The sequence below is a fragment of the Camellia sinensis genome, chromosome 11 (assembly GCF_055761805.1).
Source record: "Camellia sinensis isolate YWXY chromosome 11, ASM5576180v1, whole genome shotgun sequence".
NCBI classification, from domain to species: Eukaryota; Viridiplantae; Streptophyta; class Magnoliopsida; order Ericales; family Theaceae; genus Camellia; species Camellia sinensis.
In genome coordinates, this window is record NC_138971.1 from 154,695,696 (window position 1) to 154,707,659 (window position 11,964).

General features: G+C 29.2%; 1 protein-coding gene across 1 annotated transcript; it reads left to right on the forward strand.

Annotated features, from left to right (window-relative positions):
* The first annotated feature begins 544 nt into the window (after positions 1 to 544).
* Positions 545 to 2,345, forward strand: MAMYB (Duplicated homeodomain-like superfamily protein). Its single transcript, XM_028223380.2, has one exon. The coding sequence runs from the start codon at positions 1,161 to 1,163 to the stop codon at positions 2,103 to 2,105; it is 945 nt and encodes a 314-aa protein (XP_028079181.2). The 5' UTR covers positions 545 to 1,160; the 3' UTR covers positions 2,106 to 2,345.
* The last annotated feature ends 9,619 nt before the right edge of the window (positions 2,346 to 11,964 follow it).

Here is an 11,964-nt window from a genome sequence, read left to right on the forward strand (position 1 = left end):
TTAAAATTTAAAAAAAATTATTATTGCATATCATGTAAAATTTATCTCTGTTTCAAAACTAAAAAAATTATAAGTTAATTTAACAAAATAAAATTAAAAATATTTTCATCCGTGAAAGAGAGAATCACTAAACTAGTTAGTTAATTATTTTTTCTAGAAAATAGATTCTGTAAATTTAGACAAACTCATGTTTGGTTTGTTTTCCAAAAAAAAAACTCTTTCAAATTTTTTTTATTATTAAAATATCACTAACCAAACTAATTTTTACTTTCAACTAGGCAGAATTTACAAAAAAAAAGAAAAAAAGAAAAGAATATTGTATTTTTTAATATTTGATACAACAGAAAATTAAATTTAATTGAAAATATTTTTTATGATCAACGAAAAAAAAAAATTATTTATATAAAAAATATTTTTTACTTTTAAGAGATAAAAATATTTTTGAGACGAAAATTTTATTAATATCACCATGCTATTATCATCATTCTCACTTTCACCTTCACCATTGTTGCTGCTCCAGTACTATGCAATCACCTCCATCTCCACTTCTTTCCATTACCATTTTTTGCCTATACATAATTAGTGTGTTTGATTTCATTTTTCTGAATTTAATTTTTTAAAAATTGAATATTTTGTTTTTTGTTTTTTAGTAAATATTTTTAAAATTTTAAACATTTCTTTTATTTTTTTAGATGCACCTTATTTAGATGTATCTAAAAAATAAAATATTTGTAAAAAAATATTTTAAGAAATTAATAAATATACAAAAATATGAAAAACGTATTGAATTTTCGTATTTTTTTTTTATATTTTTGGTATTTAGCAAATTTTTAAAGATTTTTTTTCAAAAAAAATTATATATTTTAAGTGTATTTATGTTATGTGCGTTTAAAAATAAAAAATAAAATTGTAAAAATATAAAAATATAAAAAATAAAAAATAAAAAATAAAATTGTCTAAAAAATATTTTTAGAAAATTCAAAACAAGCAAAGTGAATATTAATTAGAAAAAAATAAAATTTTAACAAATTAAAAAAAATTGTATAATATTCTCCAACGATATGGTACACCTCGAAGCCAAAGAACCCAATTCCCTCTAACCTATATAAGTGGCTCAAGTCTCTCGTTTTTCTCTCTCTCTCTCTCTCTCTCTCTCTAAAATGGAGTTCTTGGACGAAGAAAGCAGACCCAGATTTCTCTTCCAATCTCGGTCTCGCCCTCCTCCAAGTTCCGAACTACAAACCCTAGATCTCCACAAGCCCTCTCTCTTCATCTCCTTCTCTCTCTCTCTCCTCCTCTTCTTCCTGTCTCTCTTCTTCCTCCAATCCGAGCCCCTCAAATCCATCCTCTTCTGGTTCGCCCTCTCTCTCCTCCTCGGCCCTCTCGCTCCCTCCTCCGTCACCGGCGGAGACATTCGCGTCGGCCTCGGAAAACTCCTCGATCCACCCCCTCCCCAAACCGACGACCCAGATCGCGACGATCCGAAGAAGAAAACCCCCAATCGGCGATCCAGAGCTCGTAAAAACGAAGATTTAGGGTTCATTCAAGCCCCTACAATTGTTGAAGGTTCCGAAAATGTGGAGAATTCTCGACACTCGTCTCAATATGTGGGCAATAAATCGGTAATTGAGGGAGGAGAGGAGGAGTGGAATGAAGGAGATGATGAGTTGTTGAAGAAGTTGTTGGTGAAGCATCCTGTGGGGAAGCCGAAGCGGTGGGAGGCGATTGCGGAGGGTTTTCAGGGGAGGTATGGGGTGGAGACTGTGATCAAGATGGCGAAGTCGATGGGGGAGAGGAAAATGAATGATGCTGATTCGTATGCTAGGTTTTTGAAGGCTCGGAAGCCGGTGGATAAGAGGGTTGAGGCTGAAATTGAAGGGGTCATGGAGAGTGGTGAAGTGAAGACACAGACTGGTGGGGTGAATTGGAGTGCTGGAGAGGACATAGCTTTGTTGAATGCCTTGAAGACGTTTCCGAAGGAGGTGACGATGAGGTGGGAAAAGATTGCGGCTGCTGTGCCCGGGAAATCGAAGGCGGAGTGTATGAAGAGGGTTGCTGGATTGAAAAAGGACTTTCGGAGCTCAAAGGCTTCTGCTGAGGCTTGATGAAAGGGGTGGCATTAAGGAGGTAATATTGATGTATTATTAATGCCTGATAATGGATTTGAGTCCATTTATAGAGTTGATTTCGTACTAAATGTAAACCTTAGTGATTGGTTTATAGTGTTCGTTACAATTTGTATGGATGGAATTATATGAGAATTGTATTCTTCTGTCCATGAAGCTATATGACATTTGTATTCTTGGATAGAGTTGAATTGCATAATGGGTTTTAGTTGTTTATCATGAACCAAGACTACTAATTGTTAATCCTAGATTTACTCGTTATCTTGGATAGAGCTGGATTGAGTAATGGGTTTTAGTTGTTTTAACATAGACTAATACTACTAGTTGTTAATAACATAGGCAAACTCATAGAGAAAAAGGAGGTTGATGCTGATTTAGAAGGACAAGGAAGGTGTTAAGAGTTGCATTGATTTTTCAGTCTTAATGCAGCAGTTGTCCTTTGAAATGTATGAACTGTATGATTTTACAATCATTGAGGTGTTGAAGGAGGATTCATCTCGATCAAGCCTTAAATCAACCACTTGGGGTTGGCCATGTGATTCCTAACAGGCCATGTGCCTAAAGAAATAATCCACCATTGTCTTCTTCTCACTACCTTTTTGCAATTCTTATATTTCTATTGAGACATGAGAAGAGAACTAAGGGGTTGTTTGGGATGTTCTAAATAAGTGTATTTTTTGACTTTTTATGAAATATGGGTTGGGTTTGAAGTGATGTGGTAGAAATGTGATGCGACTTAAATAAGATGATGTGATTTAAATAGGATAGTGACTTTTTGGATTTTTTATGGGATGCCAAACTTAGCCTAAATTTCAATTTGGCTTCATTAATAGAAAATTGACCAAGAAAGTTTTTCTTTGACTTTGATAATCGGAAAGGCTCGGAGAAAAATGGGCTTCTCGATGTAGTGCACTGATGACATGTTACCTAGATAAGGCTTTGGAATAGATAAATTCAAGCCGTGAAGGTCAAATACAAAGAGGAATAAACACCTTAATTGAATTTTCAGGTGCATTATGCATATTAGCACTATGCATTTTTATTATTATTTTTAAAGCACTACACTTATCTGCATACATTACATTACTTTATTTTCTTTTTAACTAGGTTATTCTCTGGATATGTAATCATAAAAGAACTAGAAGCACTTGAAGGGGTTACAATGTATGTACACACGTATATACAGTAGTGAATAAAAACTAACTTCTTGCCAAATGTGGAAATCATGTGTGAGACCTATAAAAAGGAGTGTAAAGAAACAGGTAACTTTCTCGAGATCCAAAATTTTAAGGATTTTTTTTTTTTGTTTTTTGAGCAGCAACAAAACAATTTTTTTGAGAAAGATGAAAGCAAAGGGAGGACAAGAAGTCCTCCTACAAAGTTAGAAAATACAAAGCTAAAGACCATAGAACCAAAACTACAATGTAAAACAAAGCATGTCAAACAGCAGCCCTATTCCTAGAAATAAAAAACAAGGGTATGTCCTTGAAAGGAGGAGACATACAAGCCCAAATTGATGCCATATGTCTCACCCTATCCCTCAAAGCTTCCTCTGTTGCCTCCTCCTCGTTAAAGATCCTATCATTTCTTTCCAACCAATGTTTTAAAGCTTTTGGTGTCAAATGATTGCAAAGCTGCTTTCATTGTTGGACCAATTAGAGCAGATAACAATCTAAATGGCCCCTGTGAGCTGGTCAGCACTTCAATGGAGTGCAGCAGATATTGAAATAGTTCAGACTTTAAACATTGGTATGCTTCCATGCTAGAGAGATGAGCTGGGAAATTCTTGAGTGGAGGTATGCTTTCATTGGATCATTCACTTATATTCTGTTAATTGTCATGTTCTTGGGAAAAAAAAGTTAGCTTTATCATTGATTTCTTCACAAATCAGGAATTGGGGTTGTTTAAGCATTTTCGCATCAGGTATTTAGTGGCATCTTTATATACATTGCATATTTAGTATGCATTGGAGTACTTCAAGTTGACTGGACTTACTCTGAATAGAATTCTTCACCCCTATATGTTAGAGGGTTTTCTGGAAAATTGACTCAAATTGGAGCCTTAAATTGGTTCACGTTTGCATCATCATCATAATAAACACGGCTAAGATTGTATTAGAATATGTAATTTGCATGTTGAAATTTAGGTGTGAGAATTTTTCAACCATTAGTGTCATTGTGGAAGCAAGCATCATTGGCTTCTATGGTGAACTTACTCTGGGAAATTCAATTTAATGGAGATTTTGGAGCTTTGTGTAGGTATTCATGATTAGAACTCCTGAGAAATATATTACCAGAGCCATGGCACTAGTGCCCAATGCTTCCAGGCTTCCAATTGTATTCAATGTCTTTGCAGTTGGATTCCTGTTGTTTATGTTTTAGAATGGTGTCAATGCTCAATGAAACAGAGTGGTTCATCTGTTTTGTAGCATATCCAAATATAATAACAAATGAACCATAATAGAAAATATGTAAATTCTTGCATAGAGGTCTCTTGTTATTTGTAAATTTCTTCCTGTGCATTATTTTTTCTTTCCTAACAAAAACTGAGCAAACAATAGAGTTTTCAGATCATAAACTCATTTTTTGGATTTATAAAGCAATAGGTCTATGGAATTTTTGTTTTGTTTTGTTTTCTCTTCTATGTGGCCTGAGGAATTGATTGCCAAGCGGAAATTCCCTGTTCCTGTACAGGTTAATTAAAAATGAGGAAGAATATGAAAATAGTCCAATTTTGTGTTGTGTACTTTTGAGTATCCGTGTTACAGATTCTTCGCAAGCTGATCCATTTAACGGTTGAGAGTGAAACCATTTGACATAGTCGATTCGGGGCACGTAGCACGCAGTTTCTCTCATATTCAATGAATCCAGCAATCATGGGTTGTGTTCAATACAATACCTCACAGCCTGATGTTTGTGGGCAGTTTTCGAGCTCACAGGGGCCAATTATTGGCAAAGCCATCTATGTTAACCCCTGTTGGCTCTCTCTAAAAAACAAGCAATTTTTTTTGAATAAGTACGCTTTAAAAAATGTTTACAAGGGCAATGGAAAATATAGTTAGATTTATTTGTGCACAAGTTTAGGATTTAAGGTTTCGTTTGGCAATTTTCAATTTTAACTAAAAAATTAAAAAATCATTATAAATTGTCACATTATTTTTTTAAATATCTTTTTATAAAATGTTAAAAAATTATTAAAATAATCTGTTTCTAATTGAGGATACATAAAATTCAAATTTTTTTTCCAATGTTTCGTATTCTAGGTTTTGTTTAAAAATTTTCAAAGTATAAATATAAATAAGTATAGAAGGGCAAAATTATGCTTGCGCATTACCATCACATAAATTGAAGGAAATCATTATAATTATTTATGGATCCGACTTTTACCTAGTCAAGTAATGCATTTGATGGTGTTGTTCGAGTCATGATGTTTATGTTTTACTTTAATAATTTAATAATTTGATTCGCTTAATTTTAAGTTATTATGTGTATAATATCCATATAAAAAAAAGATTAATTTGACAATTATAATAATATAATTTTCAATATATTTGTTACGGTAAATATAATTTAAAAAATAGACTGGCAATTGTTTTTGGCAATAGAATGAGTTTGTCGTTCGAGTCATGATGTTTATGTTTTAATTTAATAATTTAATAATTTGATTCGCTTAATTTTAAGTTATTGTGTGTATAATATCTATATAAACAAAAGATTAATTTGACAATTATAATAATATAATTTTCATTATATTTGTCACGGAAAGTATAATTTAAAAAATAGACTGTCAATTGTTTTTGTCAATTGCTGGGAGAGGGGCTTGGTTAATTTTGTAATTTTAAGGATGAGAATACTAATAAAAATTAAAAGATGTAACATAAAAAATGAGTGAAAATAAACATTAAGTGTAATATTTTAATTTTATTATAATAAAAAAAATCAAATAATCCATTATATACCTATAAATAAAATATAATTAAGCAAAGTCAAGTAGAACACGACCAGAGAACTTTGTTTGATAAAGCTTTTAAAGTTTAATTTTACCCATTAGTTTGAGTGTATTATTTGGTTACAGTTTTAGAAAATTAATTCTACACCTACTTCTCAAAACACTCATTTTTCAATATCATATGTCACATCACTCAATTCAAACTCTTTTCAAAATTCATAACCAAACAAATTTTTCACACTCAAATTATATTTTCAAAACTCACAAATTCAAAATACAACTCTATTCTCAAATCACAATTCTAAAATTCTACCAAACACAACCAAAACTCATTCTTGCTTCCACTTTCTTATTCGGCAAAAAAAATCCGCATATAATGAAAGGAAATTACCTTCAGTAATTGTTTTAAAAACAATTATGATAAATTTATCAAATCAATTAATTTTTTTTTTTACAAAATAATCTTACACAAAGATCATACAGAGTGTTCCAAATGGAACGGGTCGAACTGATCCACGCTTCCCAAACCGGTGTCCGAGGTACCAAGCCCACAGAGAGACCTGCACAAGAGTTCAACGGGGAACGGGGAGTCCCCCAGCAAACCCTCCGACGAGCAAGTTAGAAAGAGAGATGGAATGTAGAGATAGATTAGTGATAGAAAAGCTTAACCTTCTCCTTATCTTCGATGCCTGCTTATATCCTCTGCTAATCATTTCGTTGTCCCTTCCGACCTGTCACCTTGGCCGAAAGTCTATGCTCTAACTTACCTTGTTCATGGTGAGGCCGTTCTATTCCGACGGAGAGAGGTTATCGCAATAAATGCTGTAAGGAACTCCATTAATGGCTGATGTGCAGTGCAATAACTTTGCAGGATCTTTGTCTGCTTATGTGGCTTGTCCTTCTCTTGTTGCGTGTTTAGATGTCATTGGTTCTTAATGCCATGTTGAGCTCCAGCAACGTTGGGCTTTAGTATTTGAATTATGTATTGGGCCCTAAGTGGTGGGTTATATCCTTTATGGGCTTACCCGTGTCACACACTAATACATAAAACAAATTATATAACCAAAATAAAATAGAAAAATAACAACTATGTTTGTAAAAATAATTCCAAATCAATAATAAAAATTATAAATTTTAATAAATAAAATCATTTCATAAATCAATAATTATTTTTTTAAAAAAAAAAAATTGGAGTAATTTTTCCAAATAAAATCTACAACTGGTCCCACCCCATGGTGTAGGCCTCTTTACCCATCAAGAAAGAGTAATGCTAGAGATCTTAAAAATTTTATCAAAATTTCTACCAAATGTCTCACATGTGTGTGGCTCTCATGTGAGATATTTAATAGAACTTTTGATAGAATTTTTAGAGTTTCTAACATTTTTTATCAAGAAATCGATGCATGTGATATCAACAAACAACCCCAGGATATGATTCATCTTGTTTGGTTCAATTTTTTGAATACAAAAATTTTGTATATTTTTGTATTTTTATGTATTTATTAATATTTTAAAATATTTTTTTATAAATATTTTATTTTTTAGGTATATCTAAGTATATTTAAAATTTAAAAAATATACTTAAAATAATAATAAAAAATTAGTAGTTGACCCGTACAATGCACATGTTAATTTTTTCTTTTTAAATAATATTTTATAAAATAAAATAAAATTATTTATATATATATATAATATTTTTAGAAATACGTTGCAATATATGCATTACAAAATAATAATATTAATTTTATCAAGATATAAAAATATGGCATAAATAAATATATAATAAATTTAATTGAATTATTTATATATGTATGTATACATATATATAGAATTATTTAAAAAATATATTACGAAATAAGCAGTGTAATTTTCGTTCAATTAAACTATGAAACTGTAGTAAATATATATATATGATAATTTTGTAGTTAATTTCAATATAATAAAATAAATATTTACTTTAATATTAAAAATAATGACTAACTTGGAGGGGAAAAAAAGTCAGTTAAAATTAAAGGATGATTCTAATTATTTATTTTCATAATCTTAACATTGTCGTTCTATAAAAGTGTTATTTAAACAAATATATATAATAAATTTTTTTCAATTATTTATGTGTATTTTAATAATCTTAGCCCCATTATAGTATAAAAGTGTAACTGAAATAAGTATATAATGATTTTATTAGACATTAAATTATAAAATAATAAAATAAACACTTAATTTGACATTAATAATAATAGTTAAATTGGGAAAAAAAAAATAGTAACATACAATTAAAAGTGATTCTATTTATTTATTTATTTTTATTCAACTGGAAATAAAAAAAAAAAAAGTATGAATGGAAGCTATAAAAAAAAATTATTTAAAAAAATTAAATATAGGTATGTTGCAGTTAAATTAAGAAAAAATAGATAGATAATTTTTCTTTAATATCTATTTTAAAACTGTTTATACATATATATATATATATATATACGGTAGTGCTACGTAGCTCGAAACCCGTGGCTCGAGTTTGGCTCGACACCAAAACGACGTCGTTTTGGTGTCGATTTTTTTTTTTTTTTTCTTTTTTCCGTGTTTTTGTTGCAGAACAAAGAAGAAGGGAGAAGAAGAGAAGGGAGGAGGAGGATGAGGAGGAGGAAGGAGGGGAGGGGAGGGGGCCATAAAAATCGGCTAGAGGAGGAGGCGGGGCTGCGACTGCGACGATCGGCGATGCGGTGGCGGTGGTGCGACGATCGGCAAGGCGACGGTCTGAATCTACAACGATCGGCGGCGAGGCGACAGCGGTGGTACTGCGCGACAATCTCCTCCCTCCCTTCTTCCTCTCCCTCCCTTCTCTTTCTCCTCTCCCTCTTTTGAGCCAATTCGAGCCCTTGGTGTCGAGCTACGGCTCATTTCCGATATATATATATATATATGTGTGTGTGTATAAAGTTTAAATTAAATATAAATTTTTACCAATAAACAATTTCGTGTTAAATAGAAAACTCAATATAAATTAATAATAAAATATAAATAAGATAGACAAAAAAAATTAGAAATATGTTTAATTTTAATATAACAATAGAATACGTGAATAAAAGTGAAAAAAGTAGAAGAAATTTAATTCGTAAATTATTTTTAGTACATATATTTATTTTAAATTTTATTTATGGGTAATTTAGATTAAGTAGAAGTCTTTTAAATATTAGATTTTAGAAATAATTAAGTATAAAAGGTATGTTACGTGACACTTTTATAAATAAATAATAAAAAAAAAACATAAGAGAGACATGCCACATAGGAGAGAGAAAATTTTTGAGAGTGAACACTACTTATATACATATAAATTAATATTAAGACATCAATAAGATAGGTAGAAAATAAAAAATAAAAATTAATAATTAATCCATACAATGTACATAGTTAAACACATTATGTCTTGTTTATTTATTTATTTGTATATCGAGATAATTTTTTCCAAATATCGTAATAATTAAATTATAATTATATATATGAAAAATAAGTATTTCTTAAATAGAGTTCATATAAAACTAGTTATTATAATTGAAAATTGAAATTGTGTTAAACTTTATATGTAAATAGAAAAGGCATACTGATATGGATGTTTTTTATTTAAAAAAAAAATAATAATAATAATAAAACACTTTAGAATGCGCCATTTAACCAAGAGAAAAACACTATTTATATATATATATATAAATAGATGACCCATGCGATACACGATAATTTATTTTTGAAGAATAAGTTACAAACACCTCCCCTGATATTTACTTAAATTACAAATTACCCCATGTAGTTCTAGAAATTACATTATGCCTCCTAAGGTTTCTAATTTCATAACAAATAGATGTTTTATTAATAAATCATCAAGTTAATTAACGGTTTTTAATAATGTTAAAATTTTATTTCAATTAATAATTCAGATAATTTTATTATTGTATAGGTGAACAGTTAGAAATTTCACTTTTTCAATTAATTCTGTTAAATAAAAAATTCTGACATGGAGATATTTATAATTTTCCAAATCCCTGTGAGTAATTCGTATTTTAAGCAAATATCAGGGGATGTATTTGTAATTTATTCATTTTTAAAATGAAAAATTGATTTGGAGTCTTAATATTTTATGTGTAGAAAATTTTAACAATTGAAAGCGAAATACAAAAAATTTCTGAATAGTTGATGAAAATTTATGTTAATATGTAAACAGTTCATAAAAATAATTTTTTTCGAAGATTAAAAAAAAAAAAAGGTGTATTCTCAATATGAAATCAATTCTCATTAGTGTTAATTAAATTTACCAAAAATCATAAATTTCACTTGTATCAAAATATTTTTTATGGAAAAAAATAAAAACAACAAAAAAAATTATAATATACAAAAATATGACTGGGTTATAACTCATAGTGTAGTATTTTGGTTATTAATCGAAAAGGTCTTTACTAATTTTTTTATATTTTTTGTTATGTCTAAAGTGGTGCATTGGGTCTTTAATTATGCGTCGTAATGCTTGATTATGATCTATTATAATATTTTTATATGACAATATTAAAGTATTTTATTACATAAAATAAGTGGTTAAGGTGGGTTGACTCAATATAGGATTTATACTTATATCAATAAGATTATAAGGGTTGTTCGCATTGATGCATAAAAAATCACAAATTCAAATAATAAATAGTATCCTCAAATGGAATCAGGCGCAAAACCTCTATAACTTTAATAATTCCAGTTTTTTAAAAGGTTCTGATTAGTTATATAACACATTATAATAACCGTAAAATTTTTATTCCAACCAAATTATTTTTTCATATATTTCATCATGAAGACGCATTATCAGTAATACTATAAATTTAAATTTTTTTATTTAAATTTTTTTAAGAAACATTAATAGATGCCTTAAATATACACAATCATTTTCGATAAATCATTATTCTTTAAAGGGGCATTTACACACGCGTTCTAATTTATGAACTTATACTCCATTAAGTCCTAACTAAGATTTTTTGGACCTTCAAGTCCCATTAAATTTTTAGCAGTCGGAATTACCATTCAAACAATAACTGTTCATCATTTATGATTATTTATAAAGGAACATGATGATTTAACATTTTTTTTGATTTTCAAAACGTTAAAATATCAACTTTTAAATTGAAAAAACTAAAAAAAAAAAAATATGCGCATTGAACAAATTGAAAAATATGAATTATTTTTTATGTAAAATTGAAAATTTTGTGTCTAAAAAGGAGCATAATGATGGAATATTGATGTGTAAATATGAAAATAAATAAATAACTTTAAAAATGATAATATTCTCAGTTTTAAAACTGGGAAAAACTAATAATGTTTTCGGTTTTATTAGATAGTTAAATTAAACCAATAAGTAGAAGGGCAAAAACGTTTAATCTCATGCTATTTTTTTTATCGGTTAGTGAAATAATTATCTAGAACATGCAAAATTGATAATATTCTTAGTTTTAAAAATTGAGAAAAACTAATAATATTTTCAGTTTTACTAAATATGACTTATTGGTTTAAAAAATCTTATATAGGACCTAAGTTATCATAACATTTGTAAATAGGACGTTTAAATAATTAACTCTTCTTTAAAATAATACTTCATACTATTTATCATTTAGTATTTGTCAATTTATCTTCTAAAAACTTAACAAAAAAATTATTATGTTTAATTATTTTAATCAATCAATATCAAATTGGACGCTACACGTGAATGTAAATTACTTTTAGAAATATAATGTATTATAACGCCCCAACCCTCCACATATCATCGATATTGTTCGCTTTGGGCCACGCCCGCGCGGATTTATTCTTCTCAATGGGTCACCCATCTCAGAACTACTCCAGCCTAAGCACGCTTAACTGGGTAGTT

Coding starts and splice junctions, on each gene's coding strand:
- MAMYB (XM_028223380.2), top strand. CDS start 1,161: ATGGAGTTCTTGGACGAAGAAAGCAGACCCAGATTTCTCTTCCAATCT.